This window comes from Talpa europaea (assembly GCF_964194135.1).
Source record: "Talpa europaea genome assembly, chromosome: 3".
Taxonomy (NCBI): Eukaryota; Metazoa; Chordata; class Mammalia; order Eulipotyphla; family Talpidae; genus Talpa; species Talpa europaea.
Window position 1 is genome coordinate 85,227,176 of NC_140069.1, and position 22,402 is coordinate 85,249,577.

A 22,402-nucleotide genomic window follows, 5' to 3' on the forward strand; every position below is an offset into this window, starting at 1 on the left:
ATCATGTGAAAGGCCATCTGTCAGCCAGGAAGATACACATTGGGTGTTTATTGCGGTAAACCACTGATATAAAAAAAAAACTGTAGCTGCTAGCATTACAACCTTACTGCACCTCAGTTTCAAGAAATGTAGTCCACCAGTTATTATTGGAGCCATTTTGCAAATTTATATTGGGAGTCTCACTTTTACCTGATTTTTCCTATCATATTGGCAAGTGGGGTTCTTATCAGCGTTCTGTCAATATTCAAGACATCTTTAAGTTCAATTGTGTGATCTGGTGGAATGTATTTTTGTATAATTTGTTATTCTTACTAAAGATTCTTTACTCCTTGATTAATATTTTAAAAGCCCATCTTCAAAAAATTTAGAGATGTTTTAAGCAATTCTAGCCTTGTGGAAATAAATCTTTGTCCTCCCACAGTACCTAGCAGGACAAGAAATTTTATGTATTTGCCAGATGGTTTTGTTATTTTATGTGAACGTGTTTATTAGATAGGCATTATCTGTAGAGGTCTGTATTATATGTACCTGTATTAATTATTTGTGAAATACCTGAGCATAGAAAATCAGTCTTTTATATAAATGTGAAAAGTAGTATCGCAATTGGACCTGAATTTAAGTTATTTTTGTCACCATCATGCTTGTAGTGGCGGGAAGAACACGGTGCAGGATCTCTATGATCTAAACAGAACGGGAAAGGAGAGACCTGGAGCCCTCAGTAGCTTTTTCAGGCTTTTATTAGTCTTTTGCCAGGTACACGGCAGGCAGTGGGGACTGCGGAGGGGGGGGGGCAGGGAGGCTGGCAGGCCTCCCAACCCTCAGCAAGTCTGCACTCTTTCTGGGCTCTCTGGTGTTTTCTTGTGGCCTCTGCTGTTCCCCTCTGCTCTTCTCTGCTCTTCCGGCATCCTGTGACGCCGCCCTTTTAAGCCCAGTCTCTCAGCCCAGGTGTACCCACCTACGCATGTCCACGCCACCTCCAGGTTCCCACTATCAGGCGGGCTTTTGGTACCACAGGGATCCATCATCAATCCTAGTGGTGGGAGGGCAGAAAAGCCTGATAATCACTTACCCTACAAGGCACTTTATTCACAGTGATTTTTAGGTGAATATTAAAAAGAGATGTGGAGCTATTCTAGCTGAGGGTCATCCAAATATCTCCTTTGGTGAAGAGATCCAGAATACATATCAAACAATTTCTATTTTTCAATCAAGGTAAAAGCTAACTAGGTGGATAAATGATATCAGCAAGTTCAATAAATTTATTCCTGAATAGTTGTGCTACATGTTAGAGAAGCAAGCAAGCAAAATATGAAAGCCTTACTTGTAGGAAAAAGAGTCCTATTTTTGGTAGATAAATTTTGCATTAGTCATTTAAGTGTAAATAGGTCAGTAAATGGTATTAATTTTTTTTTCCTATTTCAGAAGTAAAGTAAAATAGCGAGGGCCTCCCCAGTGGCGCAGCGGTTGAGCGCTGGGTTGCGAAGCTGCCCGCAGCCTCTGCGGTGCCGGTTTGATCCCCAGCCAGGGTCCCACATGGTGCGCAGACCTCGCCTGTCGCCCGCTGCTCCCCTCAGCAGTGTACTTCGTCACTCTGCCTGTTCTACTCTCTGCTCTGGCTCTGGTGAATTCTCTCGCCCTCCCGTGCCTCTGACTGTACCCAGTGCTTGTGTAAATAAATAAATCTTTAGGGGGGAAAAAAAGGCAAAACTTAAAAAAAAAAAGTAAAATAGCGAACATAAAGATGAAAAGAGAGAGACAAGTGAGTGATTTAACATCACACAAAATAAGTTCACTGCATTGTTCATAATGTGTATACACATATTGTTCAGTATGTATCCTATCTCAACACTATATAGGAGGAATTGAAAAAAAATTAGAGGGAAAGAGGGAGAGGATGGAGGGAGAACATTTCAATTGACCCATCCTTTGTGTGTAATTGGTTTAGTGTGGTTTTGTTTTCTACCACATTGAAATGAGTCTTTCCAGTATATCTGGAGTGTTGTTCAGATTTCATTGCAGATGCCCCAGCCTTTCCAGGTATTATTAAATACATGCTAGGATTAGTTCATTCATTTCTTGCATGCTCGGAATGAACCATTTCCTCTTCACTGTTTAAGAGGAAAAATTAACTTAGATACTTATAACAATAAATTCTGGAACTTTAGTCCATTTATAGCTCATACGCAGTGCTGTATTAACTGAAGTTCAGTCATTAGTAGCAATAGACTGTTTTTGTCTAAAATTATAATGATCCATGCTAGAGTTATTCTAGATGACATTAAGATGTTATTCCACATTCTTTTGTGATACTTCTTTATACTAGGTCATGCAACTAGTGGTTTTATTTTTTCTTAAGTTGTTCTTAGTCTTTGACAACATTTTCTGGCAACCTTGTATGTACAGTATTTGTAGAATTGTTGAGGTGGAAGGTGCTCTGTGTATGCAAATACAGAAGAAAAAAACAAATACAAAATTTGCTTTTGCCATGTTCTGTTTTACCCTGTTGGCTTTACAAAGGTATCATTTGTTTAAGACATTTTCCTTCAGAATGTTTTCTGCAGCTTTTGGCCATCCTCAGCATTAATGAAACATCCAATTTGGATAAACTGCTGCTTCACAGCTACATATTTGATCCTTTGGTGTCAATATTTATGAAAGTTAATGCTAAAATAAACATCTGTGTTTCCTTATTTCTAAAGCCTTCATTCTGTTGAGCCTATTGATTCTGGTTTTACTCTGGAGAAATGTAGTTGTGTATTTCCCAGTCAACAGCATGTTCACATTGCTGGATTTGTAGACAAAATGTTGGGGAAAATACAGCTTGCATACTAGGTTTAATTTACTAGCATCTTTTGCATTAAACAAATCAGTAGTATCCAGATACATTTCAGTATGGATTTTGTTGTCATTTGCCCACCATTAAAAAATTAGCGTGATTGGCAGTCATTTTATTGAAATAAAATATTTAACTCTTCTTAGACTTTCTCCTTAATCTCTTCAACATTTATCCATAGTTTATTTACTGATTATTGTGCTTTATGAATTAATTTATAGCTATTACCTAAGCAAGCTATTTATAGCTTAGACTTTAAGTTTTTGAATCTTATGTTTATAAATTGTAATTTAAAATGTATTTGGATTTAGCATTCTTCGAATTTTCAGTATAGTTATCATGACTAGAAGATACTTCTTGGTACTTGTCTTGGAGACTGTTGTGCTTTCTGTGTCATAGTAAGTCACTTTCCTTATTCAAATAATATAAGAAAGCTAAAACTTTTTTTCAGATTGGTTTCCAGAATCAGACAAACCATGGTCTCTGTACTGATTTCTAAAAATCTCATTTTAAATGGTATTTTTTGATTTTTGTGGTAGTCATGGTAAAACTCTGATTCCATAATGTTAACAATTATAATCAACTCTTTCTTTGCCTTGAAAATTACCTTAGGAGTCATTGTTGTTTATAGAATGTCCACTAGACAGTGGGATGGTATGGAAACAGCCTTGTTATTCCTTGTCCCTTTTAAAGGGAGATCCCTAAAGATTTAACACCTTGCAATGTGATGGTTATCTTCAAGACTTCTTTCCATCTTGTGTGGCCCATATGGCATTCTCTTCAAGTTCCTTGTCCATTGCCATCTCATTTCTCAAGATCCACTTTTCTCCATGAGCGGAATTCTTGTCCCTTGATCCCTTCCTACTTCTTGCCCTAGGCTATTCTTAGGATGCACTTTGAAATTTTTCTCTGCAATTCCCACCTCTAGAGGAGGGAATGGGGCAAGAATCCTATTAATGGTGTGACTGGAGAGGCTACATTCCAGTTAGTTTTCTCTTTAAATTGGAAGTTGCTGATTTTATTTTACAAGTTACCTAAGAAAAAGTATACTTCTCTCAAGCTAACATTAATTTTTCTCAACATCAATACAGTCAAAATATTGAAGGACTATAAACATTTTCAAAATAACTATGTATCTAGTACTAGAAGGAATTTGATAACTCACATTCAGCTATCAGATATTCTGAAAATTCAGAGTCTTAAATTCAGATGTGCTGAATTTACAATTTTCCAATCCTTCTCAGGTTATTTATTTCATTTGGCGATGGAAGCCTTGCCTTAGAGATACTAAGTATTTTGTTTCTCTCTTCTTTCAAATTTACTACCTGAATGGTTCACACCTCCCACCAATTCTTATGTTAACTGCTTTCCAAATTTATGGTTGTATGAAACAAAATTACTGGTATATTCTTCAGGAAGGACTTGTGAGAACAATAGTTCTTGAATTCTTTATAGTTTTTGTAATAAGAACTCAAAAATACTTTTTATCAGTGACATTATAGTTGAAGGTTGTGTTAGCGTTTAAAAAATGTTTGTTGTAGACTATTTTGGGTCATTTTCCCCAGGTGTGTGTATATATGTATGTTTTGCTTTTTAAAAAAAGATTTATTTATGCATACAAGAGCTGGGGCACAGGTCAGAGATGTGGGGGTGAGAGGATGCGCCAGAGACAGAGTGGGGAACCAACTGAAATACACTGCTGAGGGGAGCAGCAGGTGAGACAGGTTGTGGATTGCCTCATAGTGCTGTGCTTAACACCTTGGGCCACCAGGGAGGCCCTATATGCATGTTTTTTCACTGTGTAATTTGAATGTTTATCTTAGGAGAGTTTCATTATAATTTTTAGTTTCTTCTTTTATTGCTTTGTCCTTCAGGAACTTTGATTATACATCTATTGGTCCATTTTGTCTATATTACATATTAATCGTTTTCTTTTGAAAGATTTTTATCTCTCAGTTCTAAATTTTTTTTATGTTCAATTTTCTATTTCTGTTAAGGTATCACTCACTGTTTTTTTCTATTAAGAAATTGTCCATCATCTTTTTACTCTTGTAATTTGGTTTTAATTTCTGAAGTGAGTTTTTCTTTTACTTCTAAATCTTTCTTCAGTTTTGGCCACTTTTAATATTTTCCTTGCCCCCATCATTTCATTTCTAATTTTTTCTAATTTTTTATTGTTTCCATCTTTAAAAAATATATATTTAGTTTATCTTGACCTATTAAGTTAAAGTTTTCATCTTATCTGGGCATGTCTTTCTGGCGTGCTTTCGTTGTCCAAAAGGATATCATTTATTCCTTGGACTCTTTTTCCCTTTATGATATAGAGGGATTAATTTACTATATTTTTCGATTGTTCATTTTTCATAAGTGAGATCAATTTTCCTTTACTGTTACGAGGGAGGTGTCATTTAGGATAGCTTTTCTAGCTTCAGAATTCAGCTCTCTTATGTTATTTTTTGTAAAATTTCTTTAAAAAAAAAAAAAACATCTTCTGTGGGCAAGCTCTTTGGCTCTCTTCCCCAACTTTATCTCAGTCTTCTCTTGTCTTTGCTTCCACTGTCATTATTCAGTTTGGATTAGACTCCCAGTAAATTCTCTTCAGTGTTAGGCTCTATGGGAAGCAGATTTTGTTAGTTAGGTTTGACATTCATGTATTATTGTTCCAGTTCTTCAGACTTTATTCAGTTGATATCCTCTTGCATTTACAAAGTGGATCTTTTAGAACCCACTTCCACTTTGACCTAATGTTCTCAGATAGATCCTTTTATTTACCTGTTAATGATGGGTGTTCTCTTCTGGTTTTTAGTACCATCAGAAGCCCAGGTACTTGCTTTCTGCTACCCCTCATACTAGTGCTGAAAACGTGATTGTCTTTTAATTTTTAATGTTTTGTCCCTACTCACTCATACTTGCCTTTTGGTGGGGCTGCTTTGTGACATTGCTGTGTTGTAGATACTGTATTTTAATCTTTGTTTTGGCTACCCTCAGCTTTATCTGTTGTTGTGGAGAGATTTAAAAATCTTTTCTACCACAATCTTTCCTACTCCAGACAAAAAAAAAAAAGTTTGATGAAATTTTATTTAAGGGTTTACTGTGAATATTGACTTATAACTCTTCTTAATGAATAGAAAATGCTGTGAGTATTAGAAACATACCATAAGAGACAGGTTAATATTATGAAATGAAACTGTTAACTATTACCTGGACAAACAAATGCTTATATGGAGTGTGTGTATGTGTAGTGTGGCTATTTCTGTATGTATGGACATATATCCCAAATATGGGCAGCTGAGAAGTTTTGGTATCTATTAGAAGAATGATTTTTTTTTTCAGCTTGTAACTTCTCTTTTCCTCATTAAGAGGCAAAATTGCTATTGTTACTCATCACAGTTATGGGGGACTTGTCCTCTAAAGATCAAGACATTTCATATATAATATTGTTTGTCATAATGTCAACAAGATATGGCCCATTCTGTAGCCTTAATGGTAGCCTTTTTGTTTGTTTTTCTTTTTAAATTGGGATAAAATGGTAATTTTGTCTCATTTGGTTAAATTTTTCCCAAGCACTACCAGTGCTTTAATAGTTAGGCGCTTTGAAACAAAATTTTCTGAAAGTTTTCTCATTAAGGAATATTTGCTTTTTTTTTTTCACTTAAATATAACTTTCATCTTTGGTCATGTTAGAGTTGCTAATACTTTGTGATTAGTTATTTATTTAATTTTTGAACCCATTAGTAATTTGTGTTTTAGATATTTGGAATCTCTATTAATTTATTGGAAGTATACGAAATTTCTGAGCCACCTTCTGCTAGTTATTACTTTACCAAAATTCCTTAAAGGATGGTCATTGTGCCACCAGAAAAAATGAACTTAAACCTGTAGCATTTTATATGAGATAGATATATATGTAATTTTTTTCATAGAGATATTCTAAATGTCAGCACTCTATTTTAATTTTGTGCTTTTTTCCCCACTGCTTGTGACCAGGCTTCATGGCCATTTTAGTGAAATTTTCTTTACCACCTTGGTAAAAAAAAATTCTCTTGGGTTTTCTTTGAAAACAGAGTGAAGGCCTTCCTCCTAATGCCTTGTCTCAACTTTTGTATCATTTGACACAAATTTGAGTTGAGTGAGCTGTAACCTAGAGAATCAGTCCTAAATGGCTGCTTGAATACTTTTATTTTTTATTGTTTTTCTTGACAAATCTCAGGTTACAGGCGGTGTCAGGCCTCATTTGGTCAGAAGCATGTTTGTTTCTCTTGTCAGCTTCTTGATTGGTTCTTTTCCAGATTTCTGCAGGCCAGCCATATGGTCATTTCTGCTTGTTCTCTAGATTGTTTCTGTGGCAGGATTCCAGGTTTCGTTGATTTGTATTTCAGAATCTATTCAAGTTGAGAGGGATTCAGTTTTTGCCCTTTAGTTTTATTTCAGATAATATATTCAGATAGTATGTATCTAGTGGCCTTTCCTGTTTCTTGAAGTTTGTTTGATTTTGATAATTTTATATGACCCATAAATTTGGCTAACTTTTCATCTTCCTATATGTCAAAGATGAAAGACACCTAAATGACCATTGGTAAAGTTCCTAGGCTATGCAATTTTGGATAACTAGATTTATGATCATAATTCTACTAAATGGTCAATATTAGTATACATTAGATTGGGTAGAAAGACATACTAGTTTCTTTTCTACATTTTTTATTCTCAATTATCCAGTTATGTGTATATATGTATATATACATATATGTGTGTGTATATATTTTTAAATGTCTTTTGAAAGTCATTCTCTACAACTGTAAGGCAAAGAGAAAATTATTCTATGTTGTAGTGGTGTTAAAAAATTATTCATGACACTTGTGAAAGAATGATAAAACAAAGTTTATTCAGGAAAACTATTATAATAGGTGTAGGAACCGGCAATGGTGTTTTGCAGTGCAGGAGAAAGATTGGGCTCAAACTCTGAATTTAAGGAAAAGAGGATCTGTGAACCAAGAAGCAGGGTGGAGGTTATTGGATAGAAAATTTCTAAGAATAAACACCAGAGAGTAAGGGGAGATTCTGACTGAAGTGACCTAATAGGGTTGTTGCTGAAAGTAGGCCAGGATGATCAGGCATCACCTGGGGAATGTTGGAGGATTATGAATCTGATCACATATCAAGGGCAATCAAATACTGCGGGTAAAGGATTCCGGTTAAAAGTAAACAATGCAGAGGTGATCACAGAATCCCAAAAGTAGGGGTCTGGGTGAAAATAGTTCAGAGGAGCCTTACTAGTTTGGTCAAGAAGAGCCTGTCAGTAATATTTACAGTACTTTTACAACTGTGGCTTTCAAGGAAGTGTCTTTCATTACAGGAATACTGAAGCAAATCCCTGTTAACAAAATAGAGCTTTAGCAAATTTATGTTTAATTTCAGTAAATCAAGAGCAGAAAATACCCTAACTGTATTTATTTTTGGCTCTTCTCGATGTCCACTAGATTAGGAACGGTAACATGTCAGGGTAATCTGAAGTTGGAGAAAAGCAACTTAGTGTTTAGTTTCAGTCTCTGCTTAATGGATTTGTTATTTTGATTTTTGATGAAGATTGAAATTATGAGTTAGACATGAAAAGCTCATTGGCTTTCTGATGAAGATAAAGGTTGTTTAATTAACTCTTAAAAACATAATATTTTCAGGCTCAGGCATAAATTCCTTAATAAAAGTAATTATTAAAATCTGAATTTCACTCTGCTTATATATTTAAAAAGTCTTTGACATATTTTGCTCTGGCACTTTTATAAGGGGGCCTTCTCAATAATTTTTTTTCAGACTTTTCAGGAAGTAACTTTTACTGTATGTAACTTTTATTTGCATGCAAAATGCCCTGTTTGGATGAGCAGGTCTCTTTATAATAAAAGTTGTATTGAGCTTTGTCTTTATTATCTCATTTTTCTAGTTTTCTTAAGTATTCTGTTTAGAGAGCTCTAGATTTAGGTTAGAGGATTCTTATCCTCATTATTAGCAGTTGAGAAAGTGACCCTTTGAAGAGATGACCTTATGTGTAGATTTATTAGGCTAAAAGTTCAGCTGCAGATTTCAAAGAATTGTTTCACTTTTTTGCAGCAAAATATTTTCTTTGATTTGTAGTCCAACTTTCACTGCTTCTAAATGGAGCAAGTTATTATGTAAAAAAGATTATTTTGAGCACCTATAATTCTAAATATCTAGTCCTTCAGACATTGCTTGTTAAGCTTTTAATAGTATTAGAATCACCTGAGATGCTATTAAAAATTCAGATTTTGTGGTTCTACTGCCAGAGTCTACCATTGTTAGTGAGAAATTGGGCTTTAGCATGAACATATTTAACATGTCTCACACTTTGAGATACAATGCTTTAGGGCCTCAGTACTTTCCACACCTGATGATGTATCTGAGTAAGTTTGGTTTGGTTATAAATACACATTGATTACATGATTATGTTACCCGGTTTGGGGGTTACTAGATGTTTCCGGGTTTGGTGGGTTCCTCAGTCCTTGACTGTGGTGCGAAAGAATTCAGTCACATTTTTAGCAGAAGCAAAAGCAAAGTTTATTTAGAGACAGAATTAAAATCATACATAAGAGGCAGCCCTGGGTGGGAAGAGCCCAGGAAAGAGTAAATGCAAGGAAGGGAGGGGCGGTGGCTCCTGGCCTAAATGGAGTTCAGGAGGCTGCTCATTCTGCCCCTTTATGCGGTGTACTGTGCAGGCACTCATGGGGCGTTGGCTTGTTGGTCCAGGTAGCCTGAAGGGAAAGGGATCTGCCTTCCCCTCTTTGCAGCTTCTTACTCTCTTTGGGCTGTATCAGACTACCTCTCTCTTGGCTTTATCAGCTCTGGCAAATGTTTACTATGGTCTTGGGTATGTTGGCCTTATAGTTTCATTTAGGCATTGCCTTCTCTGTTTTAAACAGTTTAACAGTTTCACCCCTAAAACTAATTAAAATCTCTGAGAATGACCCAGTAACCTCCGTTTTTAACAAGCTGCCTAGTGATCCATATATAGAAAACCACATTTCAGGATCCTATCCTTGAGATCTTTTGCTTAGTGCACTTTTGAATTACTTGAGGGCCTTGTGTATTCGTTTTTAGGATCTCTTATATCTAATTTCTGGGTGAAGTATTACAAAGCTGTTTTTGTTTACTTCTGAGACATATGCAGATGTTGACATGCTAAAAAGCATTGCCAACATTTAAAAAAAAATTTTTTGGCATTCTTCTAATTAGTACAAGATAATTTAAGGCATGCGTGTACATGGCTGCACACACACACACAACTGTATGTTCATTTTAGGACTTAATGACTTTTTATTTTGGATGGTAACAACGCCAATAAGATTATTTTTGCCATGTTAAAATACTTTTTTTTTTTTTTTACTGTTAAAGGATTAAAAAAAGACTTCATACACTTTAGGAGCTTAAATTCAGTACCAAAATTCTTCATATTTGTGTATATCTTTTGACAGTATTGGCTAACATTATTATAGTTTTATGTAGAACTGGAAATAAATGGTAATACTATTTAGTTATCTTAAGCATTTTTGTTAATGTATGGGTTAAAATTGTAATCAGTGATGGATTTTGAATAAAGTAAGCGGCTCATTTCGGTGGTAATGTTACAATGGCTAAGTTTCATAGAGTTGTAGCTGAAGGAATAATATCTCTTATTCTAAAAGTTCAAATGCGTTGTTAAATACTTAGATGGGCTTTTCTTTTGTAATCAGTAGTAGTGGAAAATTTTGGCTTATAATTATTAATTGATAGACAAAGAAAACTGACAATTTTTATTTGCTTTTGCAGATTGAATGTAGGATGAAAAGGTCAGAGTGTTGTTAAAATCTAAGAAAGGAATCTGAGCACTTTCAAAATTGTGTGTTGATTTACATTCTATTTGGACACATTACAGTATTCAAAAACATTACGTCCTCTACCATTTGGTAAAGTTAATTTGGAAGGTGTGGTGGCTTGTTCCTTAAACACAGTAGTTGAAATTCTTAAAGTTTCTAAATTCTGTATTTTTTTTTAACTTGCAGAAACTCCACTTTGCTTTGTTAATTTTCCACTGCTAATTAGCTTCTTAAGATACCAGATTTCCAAACTCATTAATCAGTTTATTTTCACTTATCACCACTAAAGTAAAAGTTAATGGGAACATAGTAATTAATATAACATCATATTACATTGCTCTACCAGATAGATATTGAGCATTTTTGCCTACTTAGAACAATATGTAGTTTGCTAATCAGATTCAGAGTTATCTAACATAGTTTCTTGTTTTTAAACCTGTTTTACTGTTATTACTTTAAAGTAGAATTTCCAGTTGGCTGTTAGAGAGGAAGAATTATTTTGTATAGTATTCAGTGGGTACCCTCGAGGCGCCCCAGGCCTACCAACTGCTGCTGCCATGTGTGTCTATTGAGAGAGGGAAAGCTAGGAGAGAAAGCACAACCCATAGATGAATGTAGGAAACCTTTTTATAGACTGCTGCTGTTACAGGCCCTGACCCAAAAGGGTGGGTTCGTTGCCCTCTAGGGAAAGAATTCACCAGAGTGTGTTAAGTGTAGTTAGAGAGACTCATGCATGAGGGAGCCAGTGTGGGAAAGGAGAATTTAGCCTCACTTCTCCAAGGGAATCAGTAGGAGATATTTAAAGAGTAGGTCCAGAGGGGGGTGGGAGAGTGGAAGATAGCAGGTCATAGCTTGTTCTGGGTTCGACTATACCCAGGCATGCAGAGGAGTAACACTACAACTTGCACAGAAGGGTTCTCAGCCTTCTCCTTGCAGGAGTCTAAGAGATAATCATTAGTCAGGATACAATGTTTTCTGTCTGTCATGATGCCCCATGGCCAGTGTGATGGGCTAAACTGTACAGGGTTCTCCAGTACCTGATTTAGTCCACCTGTTCAAACATGACTGGGGGTAACATCCTACCAGCTCACAATTTCTTTTACCTAGGCAGTCAGTACTAAAAGTAGATGTGATTTTTTTTTTCTGCCCTGTTTTGATGCTGAGTTTAGTTCTGTATTTTACTCTGAAATATTTAGGGAAGAGATGTTAGCAACAGGACTGCTATGTGGCATGAAAAGACTCTTACTACTCTTTGAAAGTTTTCCTTGCATAGAGAGTATTGTTCCTGCTGTCTGCTGCCTAATTTATTTTTTGCCTTGTTTGCCTTCCTGTCCTTCAGTGGTATGCATGCGCCATATATGCACTGCTTTATTATAGCTTAATTGTATTTATGTTATATACCCCAGCCATAATGTAGACTTCTTAAGGATAGGAAAATAATATGAAACTTACTTTGTTATTCCCTTGGTACATGGAAATAGTAATTTGTATATAGCAGACAGCAAGTTTGGTTTTTTGTTCTTGTTTTTGTTTTTTGTTTTGGTAATGATTCCTTTTTTTTGCCATCTGTGAAAATAATATTTTCTTGGCTTCTGTTTAGCATAAGTATGGAAAATAAGTATTTTTGACTTTCATATATGCTTTCCATATATATGTTTGAACATTTTAGCAATTTAATTAAGTTATTCAGGTTCTTGTAAGTTCAAAGATTGTTTGACTTTACTAATCCATGTTTCTAGTTGATATGGTGCCTTATTTGATCTACTTATATTAAGGTAATATCATAATAATTAAATATTATGGCAGTTCAATTCAAAACCAAATATATATTCTAATCACATCTGTAATCATGAAGCAAGAAACAATTTACTGTGCAGAATACGTAAATAATACAAAGCTAGCAATGATTTTTCTCATAGTACTAAGTTGTAGAACAGTAATTGGTAGACGATAATACCATAGATTAAACAAATAAAAATACATGAAAATCGAGTGTTGGAAGTTAAGAGAGTTAAAAACTAACTTACTGCTATGATGGTTTGGATAATGGTAGTAAGTCATTTTACTGAAATAGAATTGCACTCTTGTTAACGAGCCTTTTGCTAAATCTAAGGCCCTGGTGTTAAGTAAGAGTTATTATGACTAATCGTACCTTGGAAGAATTCTGTCTTTGAAATTTTTTGAGTGTCAACAATGGTGAATAGCTTCCTTGTAAAGTATATGCTTGAAATACCTATCAAATGCCTTTATCTCATATAAATAGCAAGAAATGGATACTGTTGTGTCCTGACTTCGTCTTACCTACAGCAGACTTTTTTAGTTTCTGAGGGTGGGGTTGGTTATTAGTAATGTTAGGTGCTGGTATAGGTATCATTAACACAGTTAAGCAATAGTGTTATATATAGAATTAGACAATGCTAACTGGCATGCATATATATATATATATATATACACACACACACACACACACACACACACACACATAATTCAGCACCCTATTTCTCATGACTTATCCTAGTAATCCCATTGAAGAGTGAGGCTGTTCCTTGAAGTATAAGAAGAAAATATTATAACTTCTATTTTTATATTATTATTTTTTAAAAAGATTTATTTATTTATTTATACAAGCACTGGGTACAGTCAGAAGCGCAGGAGGGTGAGAGAATTCACCAGAGCGGAGAGTAGAACAGGCAGACTGATGAAATACACTGCTGAGGGAAGCAGCAGGCGGCAGGAGAGGTCTGCGCGCCATGTGGGACCCTTGCCAGGCAGCAGGCAGCTTCACAACCCAGCGCTCAACCGCTACGCCACTGGGGAGGCCCTATTTTTATTTTTTAATTTCATGTTTCTATTTTATCTGTTTTGTAACATATTTAACACAGTGCTCTACATACCCCATCTATAAAATAGCTGCACATATGACTGTATGCTTGCTAATAGGTACTAATAGTATTAATAGGAGTACTTAGTAAAAATTTGAGGACCACAGTTCTGACAAAGTAGCTAATTAAAGAGAAAAGACACCAAGGGTTAAGACTTGATCTTTTAAAAGTGAAAAGCAAATGTCCAGTGATTGAAAATATAATAAAAGATAAGTTAGTAATTACAGAATAGAATTTCATATAGCTCAGGGGACTCATTTATAGATTCTTAATATACTTATTATAAACCAAAAATGATTCCTGTTATCTACTTAGCAAGCTAGAAGGCATGTTAATAGCTATAAGAAGACTATATACAACTTTTAAAATAGTTTGAAGCACTTTAAGTTTAGGCACAATTTTTTCACTTATAAAGGGCATTTCATTTTATAGCTGACCTCTATGAAGGCCTTTTTTAATTTAGCAGTGAACTGCTATGAATATTGCCTCTGTCATTCAGGGGATAACCTGTTTCTATCTTTTGTTCCTGGTAGAGAGAATGCAAAGTAAACTCTAAAAAGTTAAACAAATTATTATAAATTGAGATAAAGGGAAATGTTAATTTTCATAATTTTCCAAAGATACTAAAACTTGTAGGTATTGCTTTTATAGCTGGGGAAAATATTTGCAAACAGAAATAATTTCTAGTAGTAGAACTATAAACACTCTACATATCTTCTAAGTTTCCTTTAATGGGAGGAGAAGGTAGGAAAGAGAAAATAAGAAACAAATAGTAGAGAATAGAAAACATGTCACAAAAAGCATTACGAAATGGGAAGAAAGTTATAAAAGTTAAATCCAATCTGTTAAAACAATAGATATAAGTACGATAAACTTTGTCTTCTATAAGAAGATGACTTACTCCAAAGCTTTTTTAAAAACCTAATTATATACTATGTACAAAAGAAACACATCAACAAAGTTATACAAAGGCACCTGAAAATAAAGAATAGGCATACCGAGCAAATTATAATAGAAAGCGAAAAGGCTGTCATAATATTGAGCTTGACAGAATTTAAAAGTAAAAAGAAATAGATGTAACAGATTAAAATGGTAAAGGATGTAAGCCATAGGGATGATGTTGGATCAGGAAACAATAAATTATACAGAATTAAAATGTAGATATTAAAAAACTGCAAGAAATAAAAATTATTAAATCTCAAAAGTAGTTCAGCAATTTTAGCATACTACATATGTGATACATCAGATTGGTAATAATGATATTCCCATATTCTACATTTTTATTTCAGATGATCTACAAGACATATTCTGTAAACAGAAAATGTATCTTGTCCATGACTCACAAAATGATTTAAAAAATTTCAGGTAATTCTAAAGATTAGAAATAAGTCATACTAGATTCTCTAACTGCAGTGAAATAAGATTAGAAATAACTAATAAAGATAGGGAGGCAATTTAGTAATTTTCAAATCTTCTGTAACAACTTATTAGGTTTGAGAAGAAATGAAAACTGTAGTTGTAAGATGTATAAGTAGTATAAGATCAGATTATACTGCATTTTCTTTTGTTTTTATGATAAAAAGTTAATTATGTATTCTGGTGTCAGAAAGGTATTTAAAGGAGAGCATTCAGTAACAGGTTTCTTAACCCTCTGTAATGTGTAAGGTATTTTGTTTGGGGTGAGATAAGACTCCCAACCTTGGAGGCACAGTAGTAGTAAATTACTTCAATGTGTATATATTTAAGGTCCTCTAGTTTTCTTTGTAATGAAATTATAGAGTGCAGTATCATAATTTTAATTTTCAACAGACGTACCTGTGATATTCATATGAGAAGTAGGTAGAGTGTTACAATAGATTAATTGTATTGTGGTGAATGTCTAGAGATCTTGGTTCCTCTTTACCTCTGTCACCTGTTAGCAGCTCTGTTACCTTGGACAGTCGTTCTGGGTTTTACATTCGTAATCCATAAATGAGGAAGTTCAATGAAAATATAAGGTTTACTGTACATGTTATTTTTGCATAGTCGTGTAAATTTTAAATAGGTATTGAGCATTGGCTCTTTTTCAATCTGTAGGTGCTAAACTTATGCATGGATTGCGGATGGGGACACTAACAGGGTTTCTTGCAAGCAGACAAGGGCATGTATATATTAAATGGAAAAGGCCAGAGATGGAGAAGGAAGGGCATTGGGAAATGTTTCACAGAGACATTGTGTTACTTGAGATGGTCTACAAGATTTGTTAAGTGAACAGGAAGGAGAAAGTTCTAGACTCAGGTAATGATAGGATGTACAGATGCAGAGGAGAGAGAGTTTCAAATTTGGGAGACTGCAGTTAGTTTGAGTGGCACCTGGTAGTTAGCATGGGTTATGAAGGAATACAAAGAGATTAAGCATTGAGATATATAGGAGTCAAATAATGAAATATATGGATTTAATGGTAATGAATAACTATGGAAATGTTTCTTAGCAGGTATGGGAAGTAGCACTGTAAGGTTTAATTGGCATGACTATAAAGACAGAAAACTAGCAGTCCAGGTGCCATATAAGAGTAATGGCAGTGGAGATGATACATTGGTTTTATATAGAATAGATTTCTGAAATGGATGGGCTCTGTAGAATTGTAATAGAGCTGGAAGTATATGTAATATTTAATATCTCAGTGTATTTTCCTTTGGAGAGGGTCTATAATAATTTAATCGATCATCTAAGAGGACTATTAGGGTAAATATGTATTATAGGGAAAATTGACAGGATAGCATTCTACAAACAATTTAAATTTATATAACTCATTTGTGACTAATCTTAATTTTTTTTGACTTTTTGTAGTGGACAGGCCAAAATCTCAGCAAGTTCGAACCTCTAGTACAATAAGGAGAACCTCCTCTTTGGACACGATAACAGGACCTTACCTCACAGGACAGTGGCCTCGGGATCCTCATGTTCATTACCCTTCATGCATGAAAGATAAAGCTACTCAGGTAAACGAAGAAAATCAAAAACAATTATAAAACTGCCCTGCAGTTGTTCTGTTTTGGTCACAGTAAAGAAAATCTAATTTAATCAGATTTCCCAAAGAAGAAAGTCATTTCTTTTAGTAAGCTTTAGATTATTTATCAGCTAACTTTTAAAAGGTTTAGACTTATTTATATTTAATAAATAGCACATCAGTCTTCATTACATGGTTTTATTTTATTCTATTTAGTTTTATGAATTGTTTTACAATAGAAATTCATCTAATCACTAGTCGTCATATTAGAAAATATAATTAATTTTTATAGAACAGTTTGCATAGTTCCTAGAAACAATTTTTAAAGCATTATCATGTGGCTAAGAAAATTTATGTTAAAGGATTTTTGTGTGTTTAAAGTCAAGACTGAAAACCTGAAGAGAGAAATAGAAAATTTATTGTTCATCAACTTTACCTATCTGTGAAATGTAACTTTTGAATTAAAAAGCTTTTCCTTCTGGGTCAGGGGGAAAAAAAAATCTGAAAACATCTTAATTTGATTAATCAATTAGAGTTTATTGACATTGTAAAGGATACTAAAAAGCATGTATGACATGATTGGTTGTTGGCTTTAAAGAACTTACAGCATAGTTAGAAAGATAAGATGTGAATTTATGAAAATTGGGAATAGTAGATAGTGTATAATTAGATGTAGATGAGTGGAAGATTTAAATGTGAGGAAATTCAAAGAATGAGAACATTTTGGGTTTTGTAGCTTAGGGAGATAGAAGATTATAGAGTTTCACCTCTGAAGAAGTGAATAAGGAGAACGTTTTTGGCATGATCTATAAAAATCTTTGTAGTTTTTCTAATTTTCTCAGACAAGCTTGAAACTGTGAAATTAGCTTTTTATCATCCCTCCTAGCAATTCTCCCTTTGTAATAGTCTGTGCCACCCCCAATCTATCTTTTGTTTTCCACTCTTTGTTTTATTAAAGAAAGGATTCATTTGATATGATAGGCAGTGAGATTCTCAAGTAGAAATGCCTAACAAATCTATGGATGCATAAAATAGGCCCAGATAATTCAAACCATTTTTCTGGAGGAGTTGGTTTCACATTTTGGATGAAATATGGGCATAGAATATAAAGGAGGAAAGGTCAAGGAACCAAGGAGTTAATTTTTGGAAAAGTTACAAGGGAAAGAGAAAATTGACCTGGGAAAAAACAAGACAAGGAGAGAATTAATGTTTCCAGATCATGTGACATGTTCTTTTTCATATTTTGTATTGCATTTAATTCTCATATAAAATTACACAGATGGAGAAGCAGAAATCTACGGAAGTTCAGTGACTTACTCAGGGTCACAAAGATGAATGTGTTGGGCTGGTTTTTAATGCAGGTTAATCTGTCAACCAATATGAGCTTCAATCTTAGGGGCCTATGCATGTACCGACACGTGTTTGTAAGTATAGTAACTGGCACTGTATTTAAAAATAGTAGCTATTGTTTTCAGACTTTTTTCAAAACTACATTTTATTGAATATATGTTTTATGCTCACACTATCCAGAAGCATCATTTTAGTCATCCTTTACAAATACTAAGAAAAGGAACCAGAGAAAGAGCCATAGCTAAGAGAACTAAAATAAATAACATAAACAAACTTTAGAAAGTTATTCTAAGAAAGGAAAAATTCTTTAAAGTACTAGTTTCTAAAGAGAAGTTACGGAAAATGAGGACTGGGTTTATGGATTAGGGTACACTGTCTTGAAGATTGTGGTATAAATGTGGTAGAGGAGGAAACCCAGATATTTGGGAGTTAAGAGGAGATTGATATAGAGACAGATGAAAAGCGTGCTAGGGAGGTTTCTTAAATGTGTCTCTTTATCATTGTCATGGGATTAATGAAACCTAATTCATAATACTGTTATATTATATGACTAAATATTTAATATTTAAAAGTGAATGTGGCAATACATATATTCGGTTATTAATAGATATAAGCATGCCCACTTATAACATCTGAAGGGTCTGGAGCAATATAAATGAAGACCCTATAGGTATACATTTATTAATATGCTTTTAAATTAAGTATACTTTGTCCTTGCATTTTGACAAATGTTCATATTAACCTTGAAGGTCAGGTTTGAATTAAGAATTCCCGTATTGTTCAAAGACACATGTCAAAATGTTTAATTGGACTGAGTCTACCCCACCTTCTGTTTCTAGCCCCCACCCCTTTTTTTACTCTATACTCTGTTTTATACTCTGAGAAGTAGCTTTAAACCTATGTTGAGACCCTCCAAGTATTCAGTTCAATTTCTATCCATACTCCTTCAAGAATGAGGCCTAGGGCCTTCCTGGTGGTGCAGGCGGTTGAGCGCAGCACTGTGAAGCAGTCCACAGCCTCTGTAGCACAGGATCTATCCCAGCCGGCCAGGGAGCTACCTACATGGTGCAGCAGACCTCTCCTGTCTTGTGCGCTGCTCCCCTCAGCAGTGTATCTCAGTCAGTCTGCCTGTTCTGCTCCCCACTCTGTCTCTGGTGAATTCTCTCACCCTCCCACACATCTGGCTTGTACTCTGGTTCTTGAATAAATAAATCAATCTCAAAAAAAAAAAAAAAAAAAGAATGTATTAACAACAAAAAAGAATGAGCCCTAGAGAATAAATAGTTCCTTGCAAGCCTTCAAAGCCAGGCTCCCTGCTGTTTGAGTGGAAAAATTGCTGGGCTCAGATAACCCAGACTGTACTGTGGCAGAGATGTGGGCCCGCAGTGTGCGTGTCCTTTTGGTCCCTATGTCTCTTCACCTTCTTTGGAGGGGTGTGGCTGGAAGAGAACCAGAGCAATTCCCTCTAAAGTTTGACATCCAGATTAGGTGTTCTCTGCTTGTGTTTGCACATGATTCATTTATTTAAAAATCTTGACATTGAATAGAAGACAAAATATAGACTCAGATTATAGTTGAGAAAGTAAAGGACTTCAGAGAAACTAAAAGTATTTGTAAATGATTACATGAGCAGCAAATATAAGGAGATTTGAATTCAGATCTGGCTGATGCCAAAGCTTTTGTTTTTTCTCCATTTCCCCCACTGCCTCTCATAGCAACCACTACTGTGTACAGTACTTAATGCTTGCCTTACAAGCATCTGTTAATTTGACGATACAGAGGTGAATATAAGAGATGGTTTTTATGGTCATGTCTACTTCTTCTAGACTAACTTTTTAACTCTTGGAAAGGGAAGTAGATTCTTCTGTGTGTGGGAGTCTGGAGGAAAGCAAGTATAGCTTGCTAAGATACTAAATGCTGGTTTGGTTTTTGAGAGATGGTGTCTCTAATATCCTCTTCCTTTAATATTTCTGTCTTTCAACTCGCTTCATTTTTGAGGGCCATATGTAAAATTATTAATGTTTAGTCTGTTTTTACTTTGGGCCTTTTAGGAAGAAATAGCATAGTGTTGTAGAAAAGGCTATGGACTTTGAAGACAGATCTTGTGTTTAAATTAAGGCCCAATGTGAGGGAACTTCCTCAGATGACAATAGAAATGTTATATATCTTGATGGAGGTTTTGCTTATACAACTGAAAACATTTGTCAGAACTTACCCTGATTATCTCAGGATGTTTTTAGCTTAGCTACTTTAAGAACTATGAAATACTTCAAGTTTGTATTTTTGAGTTTTATCTTAGTATTATTTAAAATAATTTTGGATGGTAAAATAATACATTTAATGTAAAAGGACATAAATAAATAAATAAATAACTACTGACTTTCCCAATCCATTCCTTAAGGAATCATTATTAACAAGTGTTTGGGTTTTTTTTTGTTTGTTTGTTTTTTTTTTTTGGATACATTTTTTGAGACATTTTCTGTACATGGAGAAATATGTTTTTTAAACATATCCACACATTGATGGAATCAAATTGGACATTGTATCTCTGACATCTTACATTTGATGGATCATGGACATTCCTCCTGATATGCAAAAATCCATACCTCCTTTTGGCTATTTTTTAAAACTGTAGTAACATATACATAAAATTGTACCATTTTAGCTATTTTTAAACATACGTATACATTCACACCCTTGTACAGTCACCACTATCCATCTTTACAACTGCATATTCTTCCTCGCATGAAACTTTATATTCTTTAAACACTAATTCCCCATTTATTTTATATTTCTCATGCCCAGGCAACCACAGTTGTACTTTATGTCTCTATTAGTTTACCCTGGGAGCCTCCTACATGAAAAATTATATGGTATTTGTTCTCTTGTGTCTGGATTGTTTCAAAGTTCATTCATGTTACAGCATGTTGCCAATTTTTTTTTTCCTTTTTAAGGTTGAGGATATTGTTGTATGAGTCTACTACATCTTCTTTCTTAATTAATTAGTTGATAGACATTTGGATTTTTTTCTGCCTTTTGAATAATGTTCTTATAAACATTCATATACATATACTTTCCAAGTTCCTGCTTTATTTTTGGTATATATCCAGAAACAGAATTGTTGGGTCATATGGTAATTCTATGTTAGATTTTTGTTTTATACAGTGGCTGCATCATTTTGCATTTCCACCAACAATGTTCAAGGATTCCCACTTTTTTTAAATCCTTGCCAATACTTGTAATTTTCTGGGCGTTTATTTATTTATTTAATACATTTTTTTACATCATTTTTCATTTTTGCACAATGGATGCATTTTCATCTTGGTTATATTCCCCATACATTTCCCACCTCCCTTATTTTGATCCTAATCTCTCCTCTCTTCCCCCCATAGTGTATCTCTGGTTTATAGTTGCTTGTTGATTTTGATTTTTACTTTATTATAATTTTGGGCATTTTTTTTAATGGTAATCATAATGGTGAAGGAGTATCTCATGGTGGTTTTGATTTGTATTTCCTTAATGATTAGTGATATTGAGCATCTTTTCATGTGCTTTTTGGCCATCTGTATATCTTTATTAGAGGAATGTTTATTTAATTCCTTGGTCCATTTTTGAATTGGGGTATTTTTTATTGTTGAACTTTAGGAGTTCTTTATATGTTCTGATATTATTCTATTGCCACATGTTTTACAAATCTCTTTTCTCATTCTGTGTGTTGCTGTTTCACTTTCTTGATAGTGTCTCAGTGGTGTCACATCCAAAAAATCATTGCCAAATCCAGTGCCATAAAGCTGTCCCATATGTTTCCTTCTAAATGTTTTACAGTTAATTCTTCAATTTATTTTTTAGAAGTTTTTTTTTTTAATTTATACATACAATAACTGGGGTGTAGGTCAGGGTATGGGGGTGAGAAGATTCACTAGAGACAAAGTGGGGAGCAGAACAGGCAAATCTACTGAAATACACTGCTGAGGGGAGCAGCGTCTGAGACAGGAGAGGTCTGCTGTACCATGTGGGTTAGCTCCCTAGCCAGTGGGGAATCAAACTCTTGCTGCAGTAGCTGGCAATAACTTGATAGCGCAGAGACTTAACCCCTGTGCCTCCAGGGAGGCCTTTAAGTCTTAAATTTAGATCTTTATCCTAAATTTTTGTTACATGGTCTAAAGTAAAGGTCCAACTTAATTTTTTTTTTTTTTTTTTTTTTTTGCAATCAGGATATTCAGTGCTAGTGTTGAAAGGGTATTTTTCACCCGTTGCATGGTCTTAAATATGTTTGTTGAATATCAGTTGATCAGATATGTGACAGTTTATTTCTAGTGCTCTGTTTTATTCCATTGATCTATATCTGTTCCTTTTTTAGTTATTATGCTATAATTAGGAGGGATTACTCCCCCCAAAAAATTTAACCCTTATTTTCTGTCATAATTAAATTTTTACATTTATATCTTTGATACTTCTGCAGTTTATTTTGATGGAAGGAATGAGA

The 22,402-nt window shown here is 34.4% G+C and overlaps 1 protein-coding gene across 2 annotated transcripts in view; it reads left to right on the forward strand.

Moving 5' to 3' along the window:
• Positions 1-22,402, forward strand: part of GLCCI1 (glucocorticoid induced 1) — a gene marked incomplete at both ends in the record, with an annotated part of 91,204 nt that overhangs the window by 19,284 nt on the left and 49,518 nt on the right. For both annotated transcript variants that reach the window (XM_084230502.1, XM_084230501.1), the window contains one exon: positions 16,407-16,558. In XM_084230502.1, coding sequence (XP_084086628.1) covers positions 16,407-16,558 — 152 coding nt within the window. The remainder of the gene's footprint in view (positions 1-16,406; positions 16,559-22,402) is intronic.